Below are 23,657 nucleotides of genomic sequence, written 5' to 3' on the forward strand. Positions count from 1 at the left end.
AAATTATCCCTATTCTCAAATGATATGATCTTGTGTATAGAAAGAATGTCCTCAGAAATCCACACACACATACACAAAAAAAAAACCTATTAAAATGAATAAACAAGTTTAGCCAGGTTACAGAGTACGAAATACAAAAATCTATTGTATTTCTATCCACTAGCCATGAGTAAACCAAAACTGAAATTAAGATATTAATTCTAGGATGCCTGGGTGGCTCAATGGTTGAGTGTCTGCCTTTGGCTCAGGGCGTGATCCCGGGGTCCTGGGATGAAGTCTCAGTCGGGCTCCCTGCAGGAAGCCTGCTTCTCCCTCTGCCTATGTTTCTGCCTCTCTCTCTGTCTCTCTGTGTATCTCATGAATAAATAAATTAAAATTAAAATTAAAAAAAGAAGAAAGAAATTCCATTTAAGGAGTACCTGGGTCTCTCAGTCGACTGAACATCTGACTCGGTTTCAGCTCAAGTCATGATCTCAGAGTCATAAGATACAGCCCCACATCAGGCTCTGTGCTCAAGGGGGACTCTGCTTGAAGATTCTTTCCCTCTGCCCCTCCACCCACTCATGCACACACAGGCTCTTTCTTTCTCTCAAATAAGTCTTTTAAAAAATTACTTCCATTTAAATTAACATCAAAAAAATAATTAGGACTCCTAACTCTGGGAAATAAACAAGGGGTAGTGGAAGGGGAGGTGGGCCGGGGGATGGGGTGACTGGGTGAAAGGCACTGAGGGGGGCACTTGATGGGATGAGAACTGGGTGTTATTATATGTTTGGCAAATGGAACTCCAATTAAATAATATACAAAATAATTAGGAATAAGTTCAACAAAAGAACTGCAATAGTTGTACACTAAAATCTATAAAACATTGTTGAAAGAAATTAATGACCTAAATAAAATGGAAAGACATCCCATGTTCACAGATCAGAAGACTTAATATTCTTAAGATGTCAATACCCTTTAAATTGAACTACCGATTCAAATGCATTTCCTATCAAAATTTTACCAGGCTTTGTAAAAACTGACATGCTCATTTTAAATTATATGGAAATGTAAGGGACCCAGAATAGACAAAAACATTTATAAAAATTAGAGCAAAGTTGCAAGGCTCACACTTCCCCATTTCAAAATTTAACACAAAGCTATAGTAATCGAGACTGGCAGTGACATAGGACATAAAAATCAATGGAATAAAACAGAGTCCAGAAATAAATCGTTACATTTATTTTTTTTTTAATTTTTATTTATTTATGATAGTCACACAGAGAGAGAGAGAGAGAGGCAGAGACACAGGCAGAGGGAGAAGCAGGCTCCATGCACCGGGAGCCTGACATGGGATTCGATCCCGGGTCTCCAGGATCGCGCCCTGGGCCAAAGGCAGGCGCCAAACCGCTGCGCCACCCAGGGATCCCTAAATCGTTACATTTAGAGTCAAATTGTTTTTTTATAGTAGTGCAAAGACAATTCCATGAGGAAAGAATAGTCTTTTTTTTTTTTAAATGATGCTAGGGCACCTGGGTGGCTCCACCACTGGTTAAGCATCTGACTCTTGATTTCAGCTAAGGTCATGATCTCAGGGTTGTGAGATCCGGCTCTGTTTTGGGTGTGGAGCCTATTTAAAAAAGAAAATTAACTCAAAATCAATCATAGATTTAAACATAAAAGGTAGGGGCAGCCCTGGTGGCTCAGCGGGTTAGCAGCGCATTCAGCCCAGGGTGTGATCCTGGAGACCCCGGATCGAGTCCCACGTCAGGCTTCCTGCATGGGGCCTGCTCCTCCCTCTGCCTGTGTCTCTGCCTCTCTCTCTCTCTATCTCTGTATGTCTCTCATGAATAAATAAATAAAAATCTTTTTAAAAAATAAAAAAATAAACATAAAAGGTAAAGCTATAGAACTTACAGGAGAAAGTCTTTCAGATCTAGAGTTCGGTGAAGAGTTTTAAGACATGACACTAGTAGCACAATCCATTAAAAATAATTGATTAAACTTCATCAAAATTAAATACTTTTGCTCTGCAACCCATTAAAAGAAAAGACAAATACATATTTGACAAGGCACTCAAATCTAGAATACATAATTCTCAAAAATCAACAGTAAAAAAAAAATCAAACAACCAAATAAAAAATAGCTAAGAAGCACAAACTAACATTTCCCTTAAGAGAATACACAGATGGCAAATAAGTACATGAAAAAATGTTCAACATCATTAGCCATTAGGGAAGTACAAATTGAAACCATGGTGAAATATCACTAGACATCTAATAGAATAACTAAAGTAAATTAGTCACAATACAAAACGCTGGCAAGGATGCAGAAAATGGGATCTCCCATACATTGCTTGTGGGAATTAAAATGGCGCAGCTACTCTAGAAACAGTTTGGTTGTTTCTTAAAAAACAAACTACTGAGACTCCTCAGTGACTCAGCGGTTAGGCATCTGCCTTCGGCTGGGGGTGGTGATCCCGGGATGCCTGGATCGAGTCCCGCATGGGGCTCCCTGCGTGGAGCCTGCTTCTCCCTCTGCCTATGTCTCAGCCTCTCTCTGTGTTTCTCTCATGAATAAACAAAATCTTTTAAAAAAAAGAAACTACTAAACATACACTAATGATTACCCAGGGATTGCACTCCTGGGCATTTATTCCACAGAACTGAAAATTTATGTCCACACAAAAACTACACAAATGTTCATGCAGGGCAGCCCCGGTGGCTCAGTGGTTTAGTACCACCTTCAGCCCAGGGTGTGATGATGGAGACCCGGGATCGAGTCCCACGTCGGGCTCCCTGCATGAGCCTGCTTCTCCCTCTGCCTATGTCCCTGCCTCTCTCTCTCTCTCTCTCTCTGAATAGATATGTAAAATCTTTTTAAAAAAATGTTCATGCCAACTTTGTTTGCAATAGCCAAAAGCATGGAAACAACCCAAATTCCTGCCATAGTGAATGGCTAAATAAACTGTGGTACATCCATACCATAGAATACAACTTACAAATAAAGAACAAACTACTAAAACACAAAACTTGGATGGAAGTCAAAGGAATCATGCTAAATTCAAAAAGGCACTATCAAAAGGTTACACACTATGATTCTATTTATATAATATTCCCAAATGACAAAATTATGGAGGTGGAGAATGTTAGTTACCTGAAATAGGGAATGGGGGGAATTGGCCATGGTATAACTACAAAGAGGAAGTACAAGGGATCTTTGTGGTGATGGAATTGCTCTATATCTTGATTGTGGTAGTGGTAGTTACATGAATCTACCCATGTGATAAAACTATATAAAAGTACAGACATATTTAAGAAACAAAAGAGAGGATCATAGGGGAAGAGAGGAAAAAATAAAACAAAACAAAATAAGATCAGGAGACAAGCCATGAGAGACTCTTAATCATAGGAAACAAACTGAGGGTTGCTGGGGGGCAGGAGGACAGGGTAACTGGATGATGGACATTAAGGAGGGCACGTGATGGAATGAGCACTGAGTATTACATAAGACTAATGAAACACTGACCTCTACCACTGAAACTAATAATACATTATATGTTAAGTAATTGAATTTAAATTTTAAAAATCTATTAATAAAAAAATAACTACAGACACACATGTAGTTTATCAAATAAAACTGGTGAAATATGAATAAGGCCTATGGATTGTAATAATGTCTATCTCCTGGTTTTACACTGCACTATATTAACACAAGATGTCACCACTGAAAAAAAATGGGTGAAAGGTACTCCAGAACTCTCATAATATTTGTGCAACTTTCTATTAATCTATAATTATTTCAAAATAAAAAGGTTTTAAAAATCACATTAGTTGGGGCCCCAGATGGCTCAGTCAGTGAAGCATCTGTCTTCAGCTCAGGTCATAATCTTGGGGTCCTGGGATTGAGCACCATGTCAGTCTGCTTCTCCCTCTCCTAATGCTCCCCTCCACACACACACACCACTCATGCTCTCTCTCGTTCTCTCAAATGAATAAATGGAGTATTTTTTTAAAAATCACATTAGTTAAGGGGTGCCAGGGTGGCACAGTCAGTTACATATTCCACTAGGTGTTGGCTCAGGTCATGATCTCAGGGTCCTGGGATTGAAACCCATGTGGGGCTCTGCACTCAGTGTGGAGTCTGCTTAAGATTTTCTCTACCTCTCCCTCTACACCTCCACCTCACATGCTCCCACGCACTCTACCTTTTTTTTAAATCAAATCAGTTGGCACACCTGGGTGGCTGAGCAGTTGAGCGTTTGCCTTTTGCTCAGGATGTGGTCCCAGAGTCCCACATTGGGCTCCCTGCAGGGAGCCTGCTTCTCCCTCTGCCTATGTCTCTGCTTCTCTCTGTATCTCTCATGAATAAATAGATAAAAATTTTAAAAAATAAATAATAAAGTCCAGAATTTTGATGCCTCCAGCTTTGCATTTATTATTCAGGATTGCTTTAGCTATTTGAGGCTCTATACAAATTTTAGGATTGTTTGTTCTAACTCTGGGAAAAATGGTCATGGTATTTTGATAGGGAATGCATTAAATGTGTAAATTGCTTCCGGTGGTATAGACATTTTAACAATATTTGTTCTTCCAATCTGTGAGCATGGAATGTCTTTCCATTTCTTTGTGTCATCTTCAATTTCTTTCATCAGTGTTTTATAGTTTTCAGAGTACGGGTCTTTCACCTCTTTGGTTAGGTTGTTTCCCAGGTATAGTTTTTTGTAATTCTAAATGGGATTGATTCCTTTATTTCTCTTTCTGCTGCTTCATTATTGGTATATAGAAAAGCAACAGATTCTGTATGTTAATTTTGTATCCTGTGACTTTACCAAATTTATGTATCAGTTCTAGCAGTTTTTTGGAGGAGTCTTTTGGGTTTTCTACATACAATATCATATCATCTGCAAATAGTGAAAATCTGACATCTTATTTACCAATGTGGATGCCTTTTCTTTCTTTTTGTTGTCTGATTGCTGAGGCTAGGACTTCCAGGACTATGTTAAATAGCAGTGGTGAGACTTGGACATCCCTGTCTTGTTCCTGACCATAGAGAAAAAGCCCTCAATTTTTCCTCATTGAGGATGATAATAACTGTGTGATTTTCATATATGGCCTTTATTATGTTGAGGTATGTTCCCTCTAAACCTACTTTGTTGAGGGTTTTTATCATGAATAGATGTTGTACTTGTCAAATGCTTTTTCTGCATCGACTGAAATGATCATATAGTTCTTTTTTTTTAATCATATAGTTCTTATGCTTTCTTTTACCCTTAATGTGGTGTATCATGTTGATTGATTTGCAAATATTGACCAGCATTGAAACACAGGAATAAATCCCACTTGATTGTGGTGAATGATTTTTTTAATGTATTGTTGGATTTGGTTTGCTTGTATTCTGTTGAGAATTTTTGCAACCATGTTCATCAGGGATATTGGCCTGTAGTTCTCTTTTTTAGTGGTCTTTATCTGGTTTTGGTATCAGGGCCTCAGAGAATGAATTTGGAAGTTTTCTTTCTTTTTCTGTTTTTTTTGGAATAGTTTGAGAAGAATAGGTATTGACTCTTCCCTTTTTAAAAAAGATTTTATTTTGTAGTAATCTCTGCACCTAACGTGAGGCTCAACTTTAGAACCCTGAGATTAAAAGTTGCATGTTCCACTCACTGAGTCATCCAGGTGCCCTGATTAACATTTCTCTAGATGTTTGGTAGAATTCACCTATGAAGGCATCTATCTGGGCCTGGACTTTTATTTGTTGGAAGTTTTTCGATTACTGACTCAATTTCCTCACTGGTTATCAGTCTGTTGAATTTTTCTTTCTTCTTGTTTCAATTTTGGTAGTTTGTAGGTTTCTAGGCATTTAAACATTTCTTCTAGGTTGTCCAATTTGTTGGCATATAGTTTTTCATAATATTCTCCTATAATTGTACTTTTGTGGTATTGGTTATTATTTTCCTCTCGTTTATGATTTTATTTATTTGGGTCTTTTTTCTTTTTTTTAAAGATTTTATTTATTTATTCATGAGAGATACAGAGAGACAGAGACATAGGCAGAGGGAAAAGCAGGCTCCCTGCAATGGAGCCTGATGCGGAACTCGATCCCAGGACCCTGGGATCACAACTTGAGCCAAAGGCAGACACTCAACCACTAAGCCACCCAGGTGCTCTTCTCTTTTCTTTTTGATAAGTCTGGTTAGAAGTTTATCAATATTATTAATCTTTTCAAAGAACCAGCTCCTGGCTTCGCTATCGGTTCTACTGTGGGACCCAGGAAATGTAGCAAAAATCCCCTACCCCTGGACAAGCAGAGCAGGACTAACTCCATCTTGTGCTGCACCTGCCACCTCCTGTATGACCCCCACATGACCTGCTTATTGCTTAAGGCGCTGCCCCACCCTAGTCAAGCCACTGGGCACACCCTTATCAGAAATCGGCTCATAAAAATGTAACCCCGTCTTGTGCCCGCCAAAACTGCGTGCCAATTCTGACCAGAGTGATAGGCCAGTTCAAATGGTCACTATAAGGTGAATCGTAATTCAATTGGCCACCTGCGTTTGGACCGCCATTGACTGTGCAACTTTCTGCGTATGTTACAATCCCATTGGCCACTGGCCCCTATAAAGCTGCTACGCCTTTTAGCCTCGGGGTCCAAGTTCCTGCTCCACTGTGTTGGGTGTACTTGGACCCAAGCCTGAGCTTGTAAATAAACCCTCATGTGTTTGCATCGGTGTCAGCTCCTTGGTGGTTTCTCGGATTCGCAATCTTGGGCACAACACTACTATGTTTTTAGTTTCTATATCATTTATTTTTGCCCTAATCTTTATTATTTCCTTCCTCCTGCTCACTTGACTAATATGAATGTTGCACAATTCTGTGTATATACTAAATCACTGAATTGTACATTTAAAATGTGTGAATTTTATAGTAAATGAATTATATCTCAATAAAAATGTTAATGTTAAAAAATAAAGAGGAAAAAATAAAGCGGATTATACTATATGATTTTTATAGTTTCTTTCATTTCTAGAGTTACATAATTACAGAGAGCAAACTTGTCATGGCTACATTTTGTCAACTAAAAATGAATACCTAACTGCACGGTGACAAAGGAGGAAACCCACAAGCCAAAAAGGGGTAAAGTACAACTTTAAACACTGATAGTAGCAGACTTTTAGAAAATATCAGTAAACAACCTGGAACAATGAGAAGATTACTATTTTAGGCTACTATTTCAGACAGACTGTCTGAAGTAAGAGAGTCATAGATAGGTGTTTCAAGTCGAGGCTACTGCTGTAAATAAATGATAAACATTACATGCAGTGATTGAAAATGATGTTTAGTTATATATTAGCCTTTCTGAGTTCATCCACCCCCACACAGATACCAATCACCATTAATAATGTTACTTTCAGATATAAAATGGAGACAAAAGGTCAAATATAATATCCTATATAAAAGGCCAATGACACTTGACCTTCTTCTAATAAGTTCTATATCATCACTTTATATTTACATATACAAAATGCCCCACTATAAGGCTATGGTGACTATGATACCTACTGCTTCTGCTTGGTAAGAAAGCACTTTGAAAAGGTCCCTCTCCATGGCAATCTTTTGCAAAGCCATGTGTATCTCAGTGGAGCTTCTCTGCATTAATTTGACATGTAACTGCTCCAGGCCCTGAAAAATAAAACCGTAATACAATGTCATGATGAAAATAACCACAATTGTTACTAATAATTGCCGCAGCTAAAAACCAATGGTAACTTACAGCCATGGCAGCTTGAAAAAATTCATCAGCAATCACAGCATTTCCAACATCCACCCACCCTTTTCCTGTTTTCATATTCATCTGGAAGAGAGAAGTTAGAAAATAATTTTTAACAATTCACAACTCCTCCAAACTGGCTGAAAAGGGTATTAGATAAAATATTTAATCCTCTGTTGATATTCAGTAGTGTAATACCCAGAAAAAAATAACAGTAATTATTAATTAATTCTATGTTTTGCTTTGAACTATATAATTTAAAAGAAATGGTCTCAAGAAAAGCAATAACAAAAACTTAATAGACTCAAAAACACATCTTCTAAGAATTATTAAAAGAAAATATTGAGATAATTTAGATAGGAACAGAAAGTTCTGAAAAATTAATCCTTCATACACTTGAAGCAAGTTTTACAATAAGCATTATTATAACTCAACACACTTTGGTTCTAGTTTTTAATTACATCTCTAGAGGTGCCTATGTGGCTCAGTTAGTTAAGTGTCTAACTTTGGCTTGGGTCATGATCCCAGGGTCCTGGGATTGAACCTTGCATCTGGCTCCCTGCTCAGTGTGGGGGCCTTCTTTTCCCTCTCCCTCTGCCCCTCCCCCCTGCTTATGCATGCTCTTTCTCATGCGGTCTCTCAAATAAATAAATAAAATATTTTTTTAAAATACATCTCAGGACACCTGGGTGGCTCAGCTGTTGATCGTCTGCCTTTGGCTCAGAGCATGATCCCAGGATCTGGGATCAAGTCCCACATTGGGCTCCTTGCAGGGGGCCTGCTTCTCCCTCTGCCTGTGTCTCTGCCTCTCTCTCCCTCTGTGTGGCTCTTGTGAATAAATGAGTAAAATCTTTAAAAAAAAAACACATCTCTAACAAAATTTTTATTAATCCAACAAATGTTTGTTAAGTATACTTTACAAGCCAGACACACTAAAGAAGTTCACAATATTACAACTGACAGACATCTAAATAAATAGTTGATATATTATATGCACAAATGCTATGGAAGCAAACAAGAACTGAATCAAGATGGAGGATTGAGCACACACTATACAGCTCTACTCTGTTCTACTACAAATCCCCAGAAATGATGTGTATGTGTGTGTGTATATGTGCATGTATAAAATATATATAATATACTGTACATTTTACTATAAATAAACATGTAGGATATATGTATACTACAAACTTTTATATAAATTTTTGAGTATAAATTTGATGCACTATAAATCCCTAGAAATTATATATATTATGTAATATATATAATGATACAAATAATCTTTAAGGACGTATATATACACACACATATATATATGTGTATATATATATATATATATATATATATATATATTCCTTAGAAATAAGAGAAGATATACACATATTTTTCTTATTCAATAAGAGTCCTGGAAAATGAGGAGCATTTTCAGTTGACCTAAAATTATGAAGAACCTCTTAAAAATAGACAGCAAGTGGGATGAAACAAAAATGCACATATAAAGGAAGGGAGAAGAAATGTTGGGAAATATCAGGAAGGGAGACAGAACATAAAGACTCCTAACTCGGGGAAACGAACTAGGGGTGGTGGAAGGGGGGAGGAGGGCGGGTGTTGGAGGGGAATGGGTGACGGGCACTGAGGTGGACACTTGACGGGATGAGCACTGGGTGTTTTTCTGTATGTTGGTAAATTGAACACCAATAAAAATTAATTTTAAAAAATGCACATATCAAAATGCACAAGAATGCAAAATATGGAACCCTCCTGGATGTGAATAGGAGTAATATCAGGCAACTGGCTTCCCCACCAAGATGTATCTTCCCTCCTCCCCAGGAAGGAACAGTGAGTATAATCACTTAGGCTGGAGAAAAATAGAGTTCCAGGTGGCTGACAACACAGGCCAATGCAAAACATCCAGTCACTGAATTCGGGTTAGAGTAAATAGTGTGATACGGTATTCAAAGACTATCAAGGAATCTCAACTCAAATGTGAGCAAAAATCACCAAACAATTGAGGAAAAACAACACCATGAAAAGACATCACACTCAACAAACAGAATATTTAAGGAAATAAAATTAAGAGAACAGATGGAAACAAAGAGAAATAGCATTACCCACAGAATCATAGAGTAGTCACAGTAAAATACTTTTAATTTTCTATCTTTGAAATCAACAAAGCCAAAAATGCAAATACTAGAAGTTAACAGGTTAAAGGTTAAGGGAAAGGCTGAGAGAATGTAAAGGTACAGATATCCTCATAGGGTAGAAAGTAAAAATATACTCTCCAAAATTGGTGGAGCAAGAAAAATTTTCAATATACTACATTTAAAGTTTAAAAAGAAAAAAAAAAGTAAAAAAGTAAAAAAAAAATAAAGTTTAAAAAGGCTGCCATCAGATAAATTAAAAATAGTATATAATTAACAAAAACTGAAAGGGGGAATAGAGGGACGTAAGAGATAATAAGAAGATAAATCTTCATCTGTCATAGCAGAAAAAAATAGATCACATACAAAACTGACAAATCAAGATTTTATTATTATAGGGCAGCCAGATGGCTCAGCGGTTTAGCGCCACCTTCAGCCCAGGGCACGATCCTGGAGACCCAGGATAGAGTCCCACGTCGGGGTCCCTGCATGGAGCCTGCTTCTCTCTCTTGCTGTCTGTCTGTCTGTCTGTCTCTCTCTCTCTCTGTGTCTCTCATGAATAAATAAATTTTTAAAATCTTTTTAAAAATTAAACTTTTTTTAATCACTATTTACTCATTATATGTTTTCTCTTTCAAAAACATATACATTTCATAGCTCTGTCTAGTAAAAAGGCCTAGAAACAAAGACCAATGCAGCAGCAATGAGCACTTGTAATTTCCAGATTGTTGTCTCTAAATAGCATTCTCCACTAAAAGGAAATAGGGCTCTCTTGAGGAATGACTAGGGCAGGAACTATACAAAATAAGACTGGTTATCTTATCAGAAATCAAATTTTATTTTACTGCAGTTTCAGTTTCACTATTAAAGATTACTGGAGTAGTGTCAAAAGGCTTCAGAATCACTTCAAGAGGCTCCTTCTGGCCAAAGATAGGTACTTCAATAAGAATAATAACTAAAATATATTGAAATGCATTACAAATGTTAACATCCAAGAGTTCACAATGATACTTTAAAAAAAAAGTATCTACCTGATAACTATTTAAGGAGTTTAGGGACCCAATTCATTCTGGAAACTTAAAAAAAAAGAAGAGGTCAAGACTCTCTTATAAAGGTACACTTCAAAGTAACCAAATAGTTGATAAAGGTAAGTTTCTCTCTATCCCAGTTAATAAAGAAGGAATATAGAAGTAGAATGTGTAAACCCCTACAGAAGTAATGGACATAGGTCTAATAATCATCAAAGAACACTAATACGATGGAAGTATACCATACTGCCTATGAATTCTTCTTGACAAAACTGAACCTGAATCAGATCATGTTTCTAAATCTACCTACCTGTTTACAGGAAAAACAGGAGACAGAAGACTATATTAAATGATACCATGAAGATGCAGTTATCAGAATCCAAAATTTAGGAAACTCTATCAGACAAACAACCTTGTTTCTTCAACAAATATGTATTCAACAGATTTTTAAAAAGGAGGAAGAAGCATATAAATTAAAAGAGACATATTAATAAAATACAAGGTGTAGACTTCCTTTAATCCTGGTTCTAAGGAACCAATTAGAGGGAAGGAGAGCAAAGAGAGAGCACATAAGTAAGCAAGATCAAGAGAGAAAGTGAGAATATAAGAGTCTGAAAGTGTGGGAACATGGAGGCAGGAGACGAAGACTGGATATTTGATGATTTTAGGAAATCTTTGTTAAATTTTAGCAGGTGTGACCATGGGCATTTGGTTTGTTTGAATAAAAAAGACACCTTGTCAAGGCGCCTGGATGGCTCAGTGGGTTAAACATCTGGTTAAGCGTCTGCTTTTGGCTCAGATCATGATCTTGGGGTCCTGAGATCAAACCAGAGACAGGCTCCCTGCTCAGCAGGGAGTCTACTTCTCCTTCTCCCTCTATCCCTCCACCCCACTCATGTTCTCTCTCTCTCAAGTACTTTTTTTTAAAAAGACACCTTGTCTTTTAGAAACACATATTGAAATATTTATGAACAAAATGATATAGTTTGGATTTGTTTCAAAATAATCCATGGGGGCAGCCCTGGTGGCCCAGTAGTTTAGTGCCGCCTTCAGCCCAGGGCATGATCCCGCAGTCCTGGGATCGAGTCCCATGTCAGGCTCCCTGCATGGAGCCTGCTTCTCCCTCTGCCTGTGTCTCTGCCTCTGTCTCTCTCTTTGTTGTCTCTCATGAATAAATAAATAAAATCTTCAAAATAATCCATGGGGTCAGGGGTTTGCTGTTGGAGGAGATACAGAAAAGAAGAGTGATCAGGAATTGGTGATTACTCTAGCTGAGTAATGGGTAAATGGGGAAATCATCGTACTGTCTTATCTATTTTGTATGCACATTTGAGTTTTTCAATAAAATACTATTTTAGAACACTGGAAAAATATTTTCCACTTTAAAAAAAAACACTTGCTTCTAGGAAACAAGACAGAGGTAGGGAAGGATGGAGTAGAGAACTATTACTTTTTATGACTTATCATAATTCCTGAATTTAAGTTTAAAACTTAGTCTAGGGATCCCTGGGTGGCGCAGCGGTTTGGCGCCTGCCTTTGGCCCAGGGCGCGATCCTGGAGACCCGGGATCGAATCCCACATCGGGCTCCCGGTGCATGGAGCCTGCTTCTCCCTCTGCCTGTGTCTCTGCCTCTCTCTCTCTCTCTCTCTGTATGACTATCATAAATAAATAAAAATTAAAAAAAAAAAATAAAAAAAAAATAAAAAAAAAAATAAAACTTAGTCTACTGAATCACTGCAATAATGATAGTACTGCTGAGACCTACAATTGTAATAGGTACAATTATCATAAAAGGAACATGTATAGCACTAAAGGATATAACATTCTTCTCAGTTCACACTAATTTCAACCATCTTCATAAGAGTAAGGACTATCTCATTGGATCTGCACTTTTCTCCTCATTTAATTAGGACTTACCAAAATCTGTCTTCGAATGGCTTCTTCTGAAGCAGCTGAACCTCCACACATGCACACCAACTTGCAAGCAACATGCCATACTGCAAAACAGTAATCAGATACCCATAAACACAAAACATTCATTCTCCTTTTATATACACTTATAAAAAGAAAAGAGGAGCAAAGTGAAACCAGTCTTGTTAAAACATAACTGTAAACTCAATTTTAAAAAATCAATTATCAAAAGTAAATGAGCTGAAAAATATAAAATGCATTATTTGCTTAATGCTCCAGTAAGATATTTAATTTTCAAACTTTAAGTTCTGCAGGTCTTACATTCTCAAGACTCATTGAAGATACCTAGTTCCATGTGATGCTTTTGTATGTATTATGCTGATAGCAAAATAATTCTAAGTAAAACTGGAATCAAAAGCAATTCAACATATTACAAAATTTCTGAGCATGAGAATAGTTTTAAATTATTCCCCTAAATAGTGAATCTTTCTAAATATATTCTTAACTGTAGATGATGTAAAAGTTCTTGAAGTATAACTTAGAAAATATATATTAGGTTACCTTCATTATACAGTTCATTTTCCCTGAAAATAGGAAAGTTTGAATAATTATAAGCCCTCTTTTTTCATGAATTCTCTCATCATAAACCATGCCCAATTTTTAAAGATGACTTCATAAATAACCTAACTAGTTGCTTTGATGTTAGATCTTAGCAGCCATTCAATACTGTTTTCAATTAATATTCCACTGTAAAAGAGATTTGCCCAGATGAAATTATGGGATAACTGAAATCAGATTCTTATTACCCATCATGAAATATCAATTCTATTCATCTTTTAATAAAGTTTCTGAAAAAGACTCCCAATAAAATAACTCCTAATCATAGTACCTTGTCTTGCATTTCCAGTTTTAAAAATGTCTCCTTTATTTTTTCTAAGGTTTACTAATTCTTTGGTATTCTCAAGGAACCTGATCTCTCAATCATTTTCCCTCTCCAAAGATATCTTCAGTACCTCCTTCTCAATTTACTCCTTCCCTTCTACCTTCAAACGTATCTCTCTTCCCTGAAAAACATCAACTAACCCCACTGTGCTTCAAGCTTCTATCCCACTTCTCTTTTTTCAAAGACAAACTTCTTTTTTTTAAGGTTTTATTTATTTATTCATGGGAGACACGCAGAGAGAGGCAGAGACATAGGCAAAAGGAGAAGCAGGCTCCATGCAGAGAGCCTGACACGGAACTCGATCCTGGGTCCCCAGGATGATACCCTGAGCTGAAGGCAGACACTCAACTACTGAGCCACCCAAACGTCCCCAAAGACAAACTTTTTTCTAAGATTTTATTTATTTATTCATGAGAGACACAGAAAGGGGGGGGGGGCAGAGACACAAGCAGAGGGAGAAGCAGGCTCCACAGAGGGAGCCCGATGTGGGACTCGATCCCGGGACCCCAGGATCATGCTCTGGGCCAAAGGCAGGCACTAAACCACTGAGCCACCCAGGGATCCCCAAACTTCTTAAATTGAACCATCCATCTACTACTTCTAAATTCTTGTTACTCATTTATCTCCTTAAGCCCCTACAATCTGTTCTGCATCCTTACCATTTTATTAAAATTGCACTCCCAAAGATCACCTTCCCTGACTTCACAGCAACACTTCACAATGATCATAACTTTTTTAAAAAAATACTATTTCCAGGGCACCTGGATGTCTCAGTCCATTAAGCTTCTGATTCTTGGTTTCAGCTCAGGTCATGATCTCAGTCAAGGTCATGGGAATGAGCCTCAAATCAGGCTCTGCACTAAGCAAAGAGTCTGCTTGGGATTCTCTCTTTCCTCTCCCTCTGCTCCTCCCCCTGCTCACATGTGCTTGCACATAAGCACACACTCTCCCTCTCAAATAAATAAATAAAATCTTTTCTAAAAAAAAATGCTACTTCCTTTACCTCGCAGTATCCTCTGTATGGGAAATGCCTTAGTCTAAGACCTTCATCCCATCCCTACATTCTTGATCTGGCTGTTCAATAAGCCTTTGGGCCAAAGGCAGCTAAGGCCCAGACAGAATGCTACTTCAGCATAAAGATGTTTTCTTTGCTGCTGCTGCTTTATCTTTGTCTTTTCACCAGCCTGTTCTTATCCCCTCTATATTATAAACATCTTGGTTAGGTGCTTGCTGCCCAACTCCTTACATCTGCCTTACTCTTCCATCAGTGCCCAAAGTTTGATATTTCAACTGACTTCAGACAACACAGTGTTGTATTGTCTGGCATTTGTAAATTCTTTATTTTTATTGTTTATCCATTTCTTCCAGCTCCTCAAGCATAATGTATGCCTGGTATTTTTGTTCTGGAGTCTTACCTTGTCCCTTTCAATTACTGCCTGCCATAATAAGGTTATGACAATCCTATAAGGAGTAGGTACTCAATAAATGGATAGTGAGTTTCCTCTAGAATATTTTGACTGTTACTTTTGGTCTCCTAGCCTCATTATTTTTCTTCACAGTCCTTAACTGCTAACGTCAAGGTAAAAATCTCACTCTTTTCTCTTGACACCATTGGTTCCTAAAATTTGGTATGCATGAGAAGAACAGTTTTCAAATTATATACATGCCCAAGTTTTATCCTACAACTAATAAATCAAAGCCTCCAATGGTGGGGCATGAGCATCTGCATTTTAACAGACTCCACAGGGGATCCTTACTCATACCAGTATTTAAGAATAGCTGCTCTTTATTTTCTCCCTCAGAGAACTCAATTACTCATGTGGCTTCAACAATCACCTCCATGTGAATAACTACCAAATATCTAAGCAACTTGACATTTCTCATAAGCTCCAGTCTCATATTTCCAAACTTCTTGTCACCTCAAATCCAAAAGGTCTACAACTAAAATTTACAACTCATTCCTCTACTTCTGGCTTTCCTGTTTCCATTCATTGTTCCATAATTCTTCCCAGTAACAAAAAATTGTAGCTTATAAATCTTGACAACTCTTTCATCACATATCATAATCCAGGCACACTGATTAATCAACATATTTTTGGAATAAAACTCTTAAATCAGAAGCTTCCTGAACTATATTCTGTTTTCCACTGTATCTTAAAATTATTATACACAGAATAGGCACCCAAATGTCTAATGCACAGAGTCCGTACATTGGGAGAGGTCCATCCACCAAATCTCTACTATTCGACAAGTAGTGAAAAACAGCTAGAACAATGTTCCTTGATATACAGAATAGTAGGAATTTAGAATTAATACATTTTAATATCACACAGTTTGACTATATACTAAGTTTCTCCAACAGATAAATTTCTAACTCTTCCCTCCCCATAACTACAGGATCAAAGGCTCCTAGAAGCAATATCAACATTTATCTGAAAGTTAAAGAGGCAGAACTATTCTCTAAACATCCTAATAGAAGAGTGGACTAAAAAGAATATTACTGACTATATTAACCACTAAGTACCCTAGACCTACACTTAAATTGTACATAGTTTTGTTTATATTCATAAAGATAAACACTTAGCAATGAATTCTTCTTGCTGCATACAAACAAAATTCATTTGTCCTTACAAAGCCAGGCAGTCCAGAGATTCACGTTTTGGCTTGTTGCCTTGATATACCCTTTATAATGGGGCAATATACTTTCCATAAATGCATTAACTGTTGCTATCAGTGGAAATTAGTAACTGTCAGCACTCTAGACACAGCCATTTAGCTAAAGCGCCAGAACTCTGCCAGACAGTAAACGACATATAATGTATCCAAGTAGATGACTTTGGTTTGGGGGTTTTGTTTTGTTATTCTTTTTGTTTGCTCTCACAGGTAGAAAAAATTTCTATAATTTTTCTCAGTAACTCAGTCCAAAGTTCATCAATCCATCTCATGAGGAAATTATTCTTCACTGATTTTTAAACCTGAATCCCTCACATAGCAATATTTCTCATTCTATTTTTAATAGAGAAAGGAAACTACAATTTGATAGTCCTTCAGAATCATGAAGATTCTGATCATCTCTTTCAGGGAAAATAATCCATATCCTTTAATATTTCCTCAAGTTCTCATTTTCCCACCCTTTACTCATCTTTGTCATTTACCATCAAACTATTTATTGCAGTGATGTTGTTATTAAGCAGGAGCTAATCTCTGAAAGAAAAATAAAATTCAGGATGTTTGCTCAAGAAACTTCTATGTATGGACCATTTTATTTAGTTTTATTTTAACAAATATCCATCCTGAACTAGTCAAAATATTATTTAAACTTCAGGAACACAAACTAATGTATAATAAAACTACTACTCATAACACAAGTAACAAAATGTATACGTACGTTTAGCTTTCTGCTCTTCACTTATAACCAAATCTACTCTCTTGGTAACTGCCCAGTTCCACAGGTTTACTGCCATTTCTTCAACCTGGGTAAGAGAAACATTTTCTTAGCCAGTTAAAATACCGTCCACCTCCAATGATATTTTTCTTGCATGTTTTATGCTTATATGACAATTGTGGGTCATTTACATGCCCTCCATAATCTAGTCCCATTCTACCTTGCTTCCTCAAAATGTACCCACTGTTATTCGAACGTCCCAAGAACACAATTTGTTCATTCCTATCCATGCACTTTTATTTGTATTATTGGCTTTACCTAAAAACCTCTTCCCATTGTCTTTATGTAACTCAAATCTAGTTTAGTCTCACCAGGAACATACATGAAGCTTTCAGCAACTACTACGGTCTACAATGATTTCTCTCCTCTTTGAATTCCTATATTCATTAAGTTTTACATAATTGAGCAATTAATTATGCTGCTTTGTATCATTTATTCTTTTAGTTGTTATTAAGCCATTAGACTTGAAAATCCAAAAATATATTTCGATGTATTTATAATGGTTAATCATGAAAACTATTTTTTACTTATATAGGACATTAATTAAAATGGCGAATCATCAAAATTTATCAGGGGCACCTGGCTGACTCAGTCAGTGGAGCATGTGACTCTTGGTCTGGGGGTTGTGAGATCGAACCCACTTTGGGTGTAGAGATTCCTTAAAAATAAAATGTTTCCAAAAAATTTATCACAAACAAAACTAATTTTATACCAACCTGAGCATCCTGTATTTCAGCTATAGATTCCCTGTTGATATTTGCTATGTCAGTGAAGAGTCTGTTAATTGCCTCGGGTATGCTAGGTGAATTATCTTTTACAATTAGGTTTTCAACAATTTCTGAAATAACAATGGATAATAAAAGGGCTATGAACTACATCATCATGGGCTAAAAGTAGCAAATCATTTTAAAATATGTTCCTAGATCTTTGGCAAAATGAATATGGCATGAAGAAACTTGAATTATCCTTAGAGTAAAACTAAATTGGAGACAAAATTTTGTGTAGCTAAAGGTAGAGCACAATTTTCAAATAAAATTTGTATTCCTTGAGAGTCACTTGTTTATAACTTAATCATCACTCATTCTCAGAAAATAAAATACACTCACACTTCACAAATAGGTCATCTTAAAACTACAAAATAGAAATTAACAAAGTCTTCAAAACTAGGAAATGTAGAAATTCTGAAAAGAAACTTAGATATGTGCCCTGTAAAACACAAATACTTATTAATACTTTTAAGCATTAGACAGATATTAACTAACATATGCTAGCTCTGAAGTCTTGACCTTACTTTGTGAGAAAAAAATGACATGCCCAATTAGCAACAATATTAACCAGTTATTGAATCTGTACAAATGATGTCACCATTTTCTAAACAATCTGAGCTCCAGACTCTATATAACTGAATTTTACTAGGCCATAGAATTCCTTAAAACCGAAGCATGATGTAAAATCACAATTCATGCCTTTCATATTATCAAATTGAGGTTTTTCCAAACTCATGTAACAGAGGTCTCCATAACCTCTACATGTCTCTAATTTCTTACAATATTTCTGAGCATCAACTAGCAAGAATGTTAATATTCATAACAATACTATAAGAGTACCTTCTGAAAGAATTTTTAACATGCTACAATAACCTGCTAAATGAGAAACTTTCAATTAAGCATCCGAAAATAGATTCACATTAAGACTTCATGAAGCAAGGGGTGCCCACGCTGGCTCAGTTGGAGCATGCAAATCTTCATCTCAGGGTTGTGAGTTCAAACCCCAGGTGGGGCATAAAGATTACTTAATAAAAAAATAATAAAGACTTTACAAAGCAAATTATGCTCCAATATACTCAAATATATTTTTACAGCTCATGGAATCTTTAGTACCCACTGCATGAGTAGAGGTATTAAGGAAAATATACCATACATATTTTGTACAACTCAGGTGACAATATGCAAAAAGAAAAACCTCAAGCTTCCCTACTCCTATAAAATAGATCATGGAAAGACTGACAGTAAATATCTTGATTCTTATAAAATTAGGCAAGTATTAGGCTGAAAAGCATATATATTATAGCCCTCCCTCAAAATATTGATAACAGAATTAGGAAAGTTAAGAATGGGAGAAAATACCTGTAAATCATATATCTGATAGGGGGTTAATATCCAAAATATATAAAGAACTCCTATAATTCAAAAGCAAATAAACAAACAATCCAATTTTAAAATGAGCAGAGGATCTGAATGGAAATTTTTCCAAAGACATACAGAAGCCAACAAGTGCCTAAAAAGATACTCAACAAATCATTAGTCATCAGGGAAATGAAAATATAAATCATGAGGAGTTAGCACCTCACACCTGTTAGAATGACTAATAACAAAAAGACAAGAAACTGGGGCACCTGGCTGGCTCAGCTGGTAGAGCATGAGACTCTTGATCTCAGGGTCATGAGTTCAAGCCCCACATTGGGTGTGGAGCCTATACTTTAAAAAAAAAGACAAGATATACAAAGTGTTGGCAAGGATGTAAAGAAAAAGGAATCCCTGTACACTATTGGTGGGAACGTAAATTGGTGTAGCCACTATAGAAAACAGTATGGAAGTTACTCAAAAAATCAAAAACAGACCTACCATATGATCCAGCAATTCCACTTCTGGGTATTTATTCAAAGAAACTGAAAGCACTAACTTGAAAAAATGTATGTCCCCCCCACCAACATTCATCGCATTTGGCTATTATTTACAATAGCCAAAATATGGAAACAACTTAAGTGTACATCAAAGGATGAATGAATAAACAAAGTGTGCTGTATATACATACACATAATAGAATATTACTCAACCATAAAGGTAAATGAAATTTTGCCATTTGTGACAACATAAATGGACCTTAAGGACATTTTTGTTAAGTGACTTAAGTCAGAGAAAAATAAATATTATATAATCTCACTTATATGTGGAATCTTTAAAAAAAAAAAAAAAAAAAGCAAGCTCATAGATACAGAGAACAAATTGGTGGTTGCTGGCGGCCCGGGGTGGGGGAGTGAGAATGGGTGAAGGGAGTCATAGGTACAAGCTTCTAATAATAAAGTAAATAAGTCTTGGGGATATAATGTACAGCATGGTAACAACAGTTAATAATATTGTACTGCATATTTGAAAGTTGCAAAAAGAGTAAATCAAAAAAGTTCTCATCACAAGAAAAAACATTTATAACCATGCATGGTGACAGATGTTAACTAGACTTGTGGTGACCATTTCACAATATGTACAATTACCAAATCATTATGCTATCTATACACCTGAAACTAATATAATGGTGTATATCAAATATACCTCAATAAAAAATAATTAGGAAAGTTTAAAAATTATTTTTAAGGGGGGATCCCCGGGTGGCTCAGCAGTTTAGTGCCTGCCTTCGGCCCAGGACATGATCCTGGAGTCCCAGGATCGAATCCCATGTAGGGCTCCCCCCATGGAGCCTGCTTCTTCCTCTGCCTGTGTCTCTGCCTCTCTCTCTTTCTGTTTCTTGAATGAATGAATGAATGAATGAATGAATAAATAAATAAATTTTAAGGGATGCCTGAGTGGCTCATTGGTTGAACATCTTGCCTTTGGCTCAGAGTATGATCCCAGTCCTGGGAATGAGTTCCACATTGGGCTCTCTGTGAGGAGCCTGCTTCTCCCTCTGCCTGTGTCTCTGCCTCTGTGTGTATCTCTCATGAATAAATAAATAAAATGTTTTAAAAAATTATTTTTAAGAACCCAAATATTATTTAAAAACACATTCTTGAAATGTTTTTGAAAAGAAAACCCAATATAAATTTGAGTTCCTTTTTTTAAAAAAATTCAAAAATACTTTAGTATTTTTACTAATTATTATTTGTGGTTACATAACACATGAGATTGTAAAGACATTAATTTTGATTTGTGAATGTTTTCTTAATGTTTTATATAATTCATTCTCTGTCACTATAATCCTGGTCCTTTCAAAACATATTTTCAATGTAATTTAGCTGAATAACTTGATTGATATCAGCTGAGGCAATGACAGCACTGCAGTCCTTTAGGTTAAAATGCAATCAGCAAAGCTGAGTAAGTAGTAGAGATCGCATAGCTAAATGGTTGACTTACACTATGAAGGAGAGACTTGCTTCTGGGAGAAGCTCAGAAAGAGTTGGAGAGGATGCAGAGAAAAGGGAACCCTCTTACACTGTTGGTGGGAATGTGAACTGGTGCAGCCACTCTGGAAAACTGTGTGGAGGTTCCTCAAAGAGTTAAAAATAGACCTGCCCTACGACCCAGCAATTACACTGTTGGGGATTTACCCCAAAGATTCAGATGCAATGAAACTCCGGGACACCCGCACCCTGATGTTTCTAGCAGCAATGTCCACAATAGCCAAACTGTGGAAGGAGCCTCGGTGTCCATCGAAAGATGAATGGATAAAGAAGATGTGGTGTATGTATGCAATGGAATATTACTCAGCCATTAGAAACGACAAATACCCACCATTTGCTTCAACATGGATGGAACTGGAAGGTATTATGCTGAGTGCAGTAAGTCAATCGGAGAAGGACAAACAGTGTATGTTCTCATTCATTTGGGGAATATAAATAATAGTGAAAAGGAATATAAAGGAAGGGAGAAGAAATGTGTGGGAAATATCAGGAAGGGAGACAGAACATAAAGACTCCTAACTCTGGGAAACGAACTAGGGGTGGTGGAAGGGGAGGAGGGCGGGGGTGGGGGGGAATGGGTGATGGGCACTGAGGGGGACACTTGACGGGATGAGCACTGGGTGTTATTCTGTATGTTGGTAAATTGAACACCAATAAAAATTAATTTATTAAAACAAAAAACAAAAAAAAAAGAAAGAGTTTTTATAAATACAGCCTATTCCTGAGATCTGAAGACAACATGCTGTATTAAGGTTATATCTAGCAAAATTGTATATTTTGAAAGAAAATTCTTAAATTATCTTCCTAGCTACTGAAATGAACTATGATTTACACCATGATATCAGTCAATTTAATTTAAATAAGATTCATCCTGAAGGGGTCACTCTATTGAGAAAGCCATGTTAACCAGTACCAATTAATTCTGATTTGGTAGACAGCATTCTAGGTACAGTATAATAAAAAAATAAAATAAGCATTTTCCCTATCCTTGAGAAAGGGAGCTTCCACCATTACAACATAGGAAAAAATCTATCAAAAGTCCTGCGGATTCTCTCCCTGCGGCCTCCATCAGTTCAACCAGTCATTTGAAAGCCAAAGCAGCTCAAAGACCTGTCAGGGTCAAGGTCAATTCAAGATTTTACTACCAAGTCACAATGATTATCTGCAACTTCTTTAGTGAGAAAAAACACCAAAATAACAATAAAATTAACATTTGTATAGTGCTTTACAGTCTCAAAGCATTTTTACATGCATTCTCAATCATCAGTCTACTCTGCAAGGGAGATATTTTTATTTAATAAGATGCAGAAACTGAAATTTAACAAGTGTAGTGACTTCTCAAATCTCAAACGTGATACAAAAAGAATAGCAAACTAGGATTTGAATTCAGGCTTTCTAATTTGAAATCCTGTACTTTCCACTATACTAGCTCTATCAGGAAGGGCCTGAAGCAAGTGATATACCAAGACTGACAACTAAAAAACATCAGGGAGAGAAAAAATGAGCTAACACCATTAAGAGTACCACGTTATAATTCTAATTGTGGGCTAAGAAAAAGTATTCCAGCTGAGGTTAGTTTGAATGGGCATAGCCAAATATCCAAACAGTGTCAAAAGGGCATGGTAAACTCAGGCAAACAGATTTACTCAGAGATTAAAAATCACATTGTAAATAGTATTTTCTATGGTCAGAGAGATAATCATTTTTATACAATATTCCAGGAGGTCCCAACTGCTAAACACAGTATACAAAAGGATCCAAGCAGTGGGGTGCCTGGGTGGCTCCTTCATTAAGTGTCTGCCCTCAGTTCAGGTCATGATCCTGGAGTTCCAGGATCAAACCCTGCATCGGGAGAGAACCCCACATGGGGATCGAGCCCTGCATGGGGATGAAGCCCCAAACTGGCATCCCTGTTCAGTGAGGAATCTGCTTCTCCCTTCTCCTCTGCCCCTCCCCACCCATTCTGCTCTCTCTTTCTCCTCTATCTCAAATAAATAAAATCTTTAAAAAGAGAGAGAGAGAATCCAAGCAACAAGTCAAAATGCAGAAGTCAGATGGAACTGCATGCACCACAATTCAAAGAGAACTATTCACAACAGTGTATTATATTTCTTGGTCCTGGAGGGCAACTAGAAAAGGACACAGAACAGGCTAACTCCATGAAAATCATGACAAACAGAAATGATACAGCTAGCTCCAAAGCTCAACAGGTATCTCGAATATGCCCATATCGTGTTAAATACCAAATCTGATTGCCAATAGAAC

At 36.7% G+C, this 23,657-nt stretch overlaps 1 protein-coding gene across 1 annotated transcript in view; it reads right to left on the bottom strand.

The window, feature by feature from the left end:
• TEX11 (testis expressed 11) overlaps positions 1 to 18,530 on the bottom strand; it is a 325,266-nt gene extending 306,736 nt beyond the window's left edge. The window contains exons 1-6 of the mRNA XM_041740423.1: positions 18,510 to 18,530; positions 17,935 to 18,090; positions 17,162 to 17,246; positions 12,837 to 12,916; positions 7,753 to 7,833; positions 7,542 to 7,661 (exon numbers count right to left, since the gene is read on the bottom strand). Of these exons, the coding sequence (XP_041596357.1) occupies positions 7,542 to 7,661; positions 7,753 to 7,833; positions 12,837 to 12,916; positions 17,162 to 17,246; positions 17,935 to 18,090; positions 18,510 to 18,530 (543 nt within the window). The remainder of the gene's footprint in view (positions 1 to 7,541; positions 7,662 to 7,752; positions 7,834 to 12,836; positions 12,917 to 17,161; positions 17,247 to 17,934; positions 18,091 to 18,509) is intronic.
• Positions 18,531 to 23,657: the final 5,127 nt, after the last annotated feature.

This window comes from Vulpes lagopus, chromosome X, assembly GCF_018345385.1.
Source record: "Vulpes lagopus strain Blue_001 chromosome X, ASM1834538v1, whole genome shotgun sequence".
NCBI classification, from domain to species: Eukaryota; Metazoa; Chordata; class Mammalia; order Carnivora; family Canidae; genus Vulpes; species Vulpes lagopus.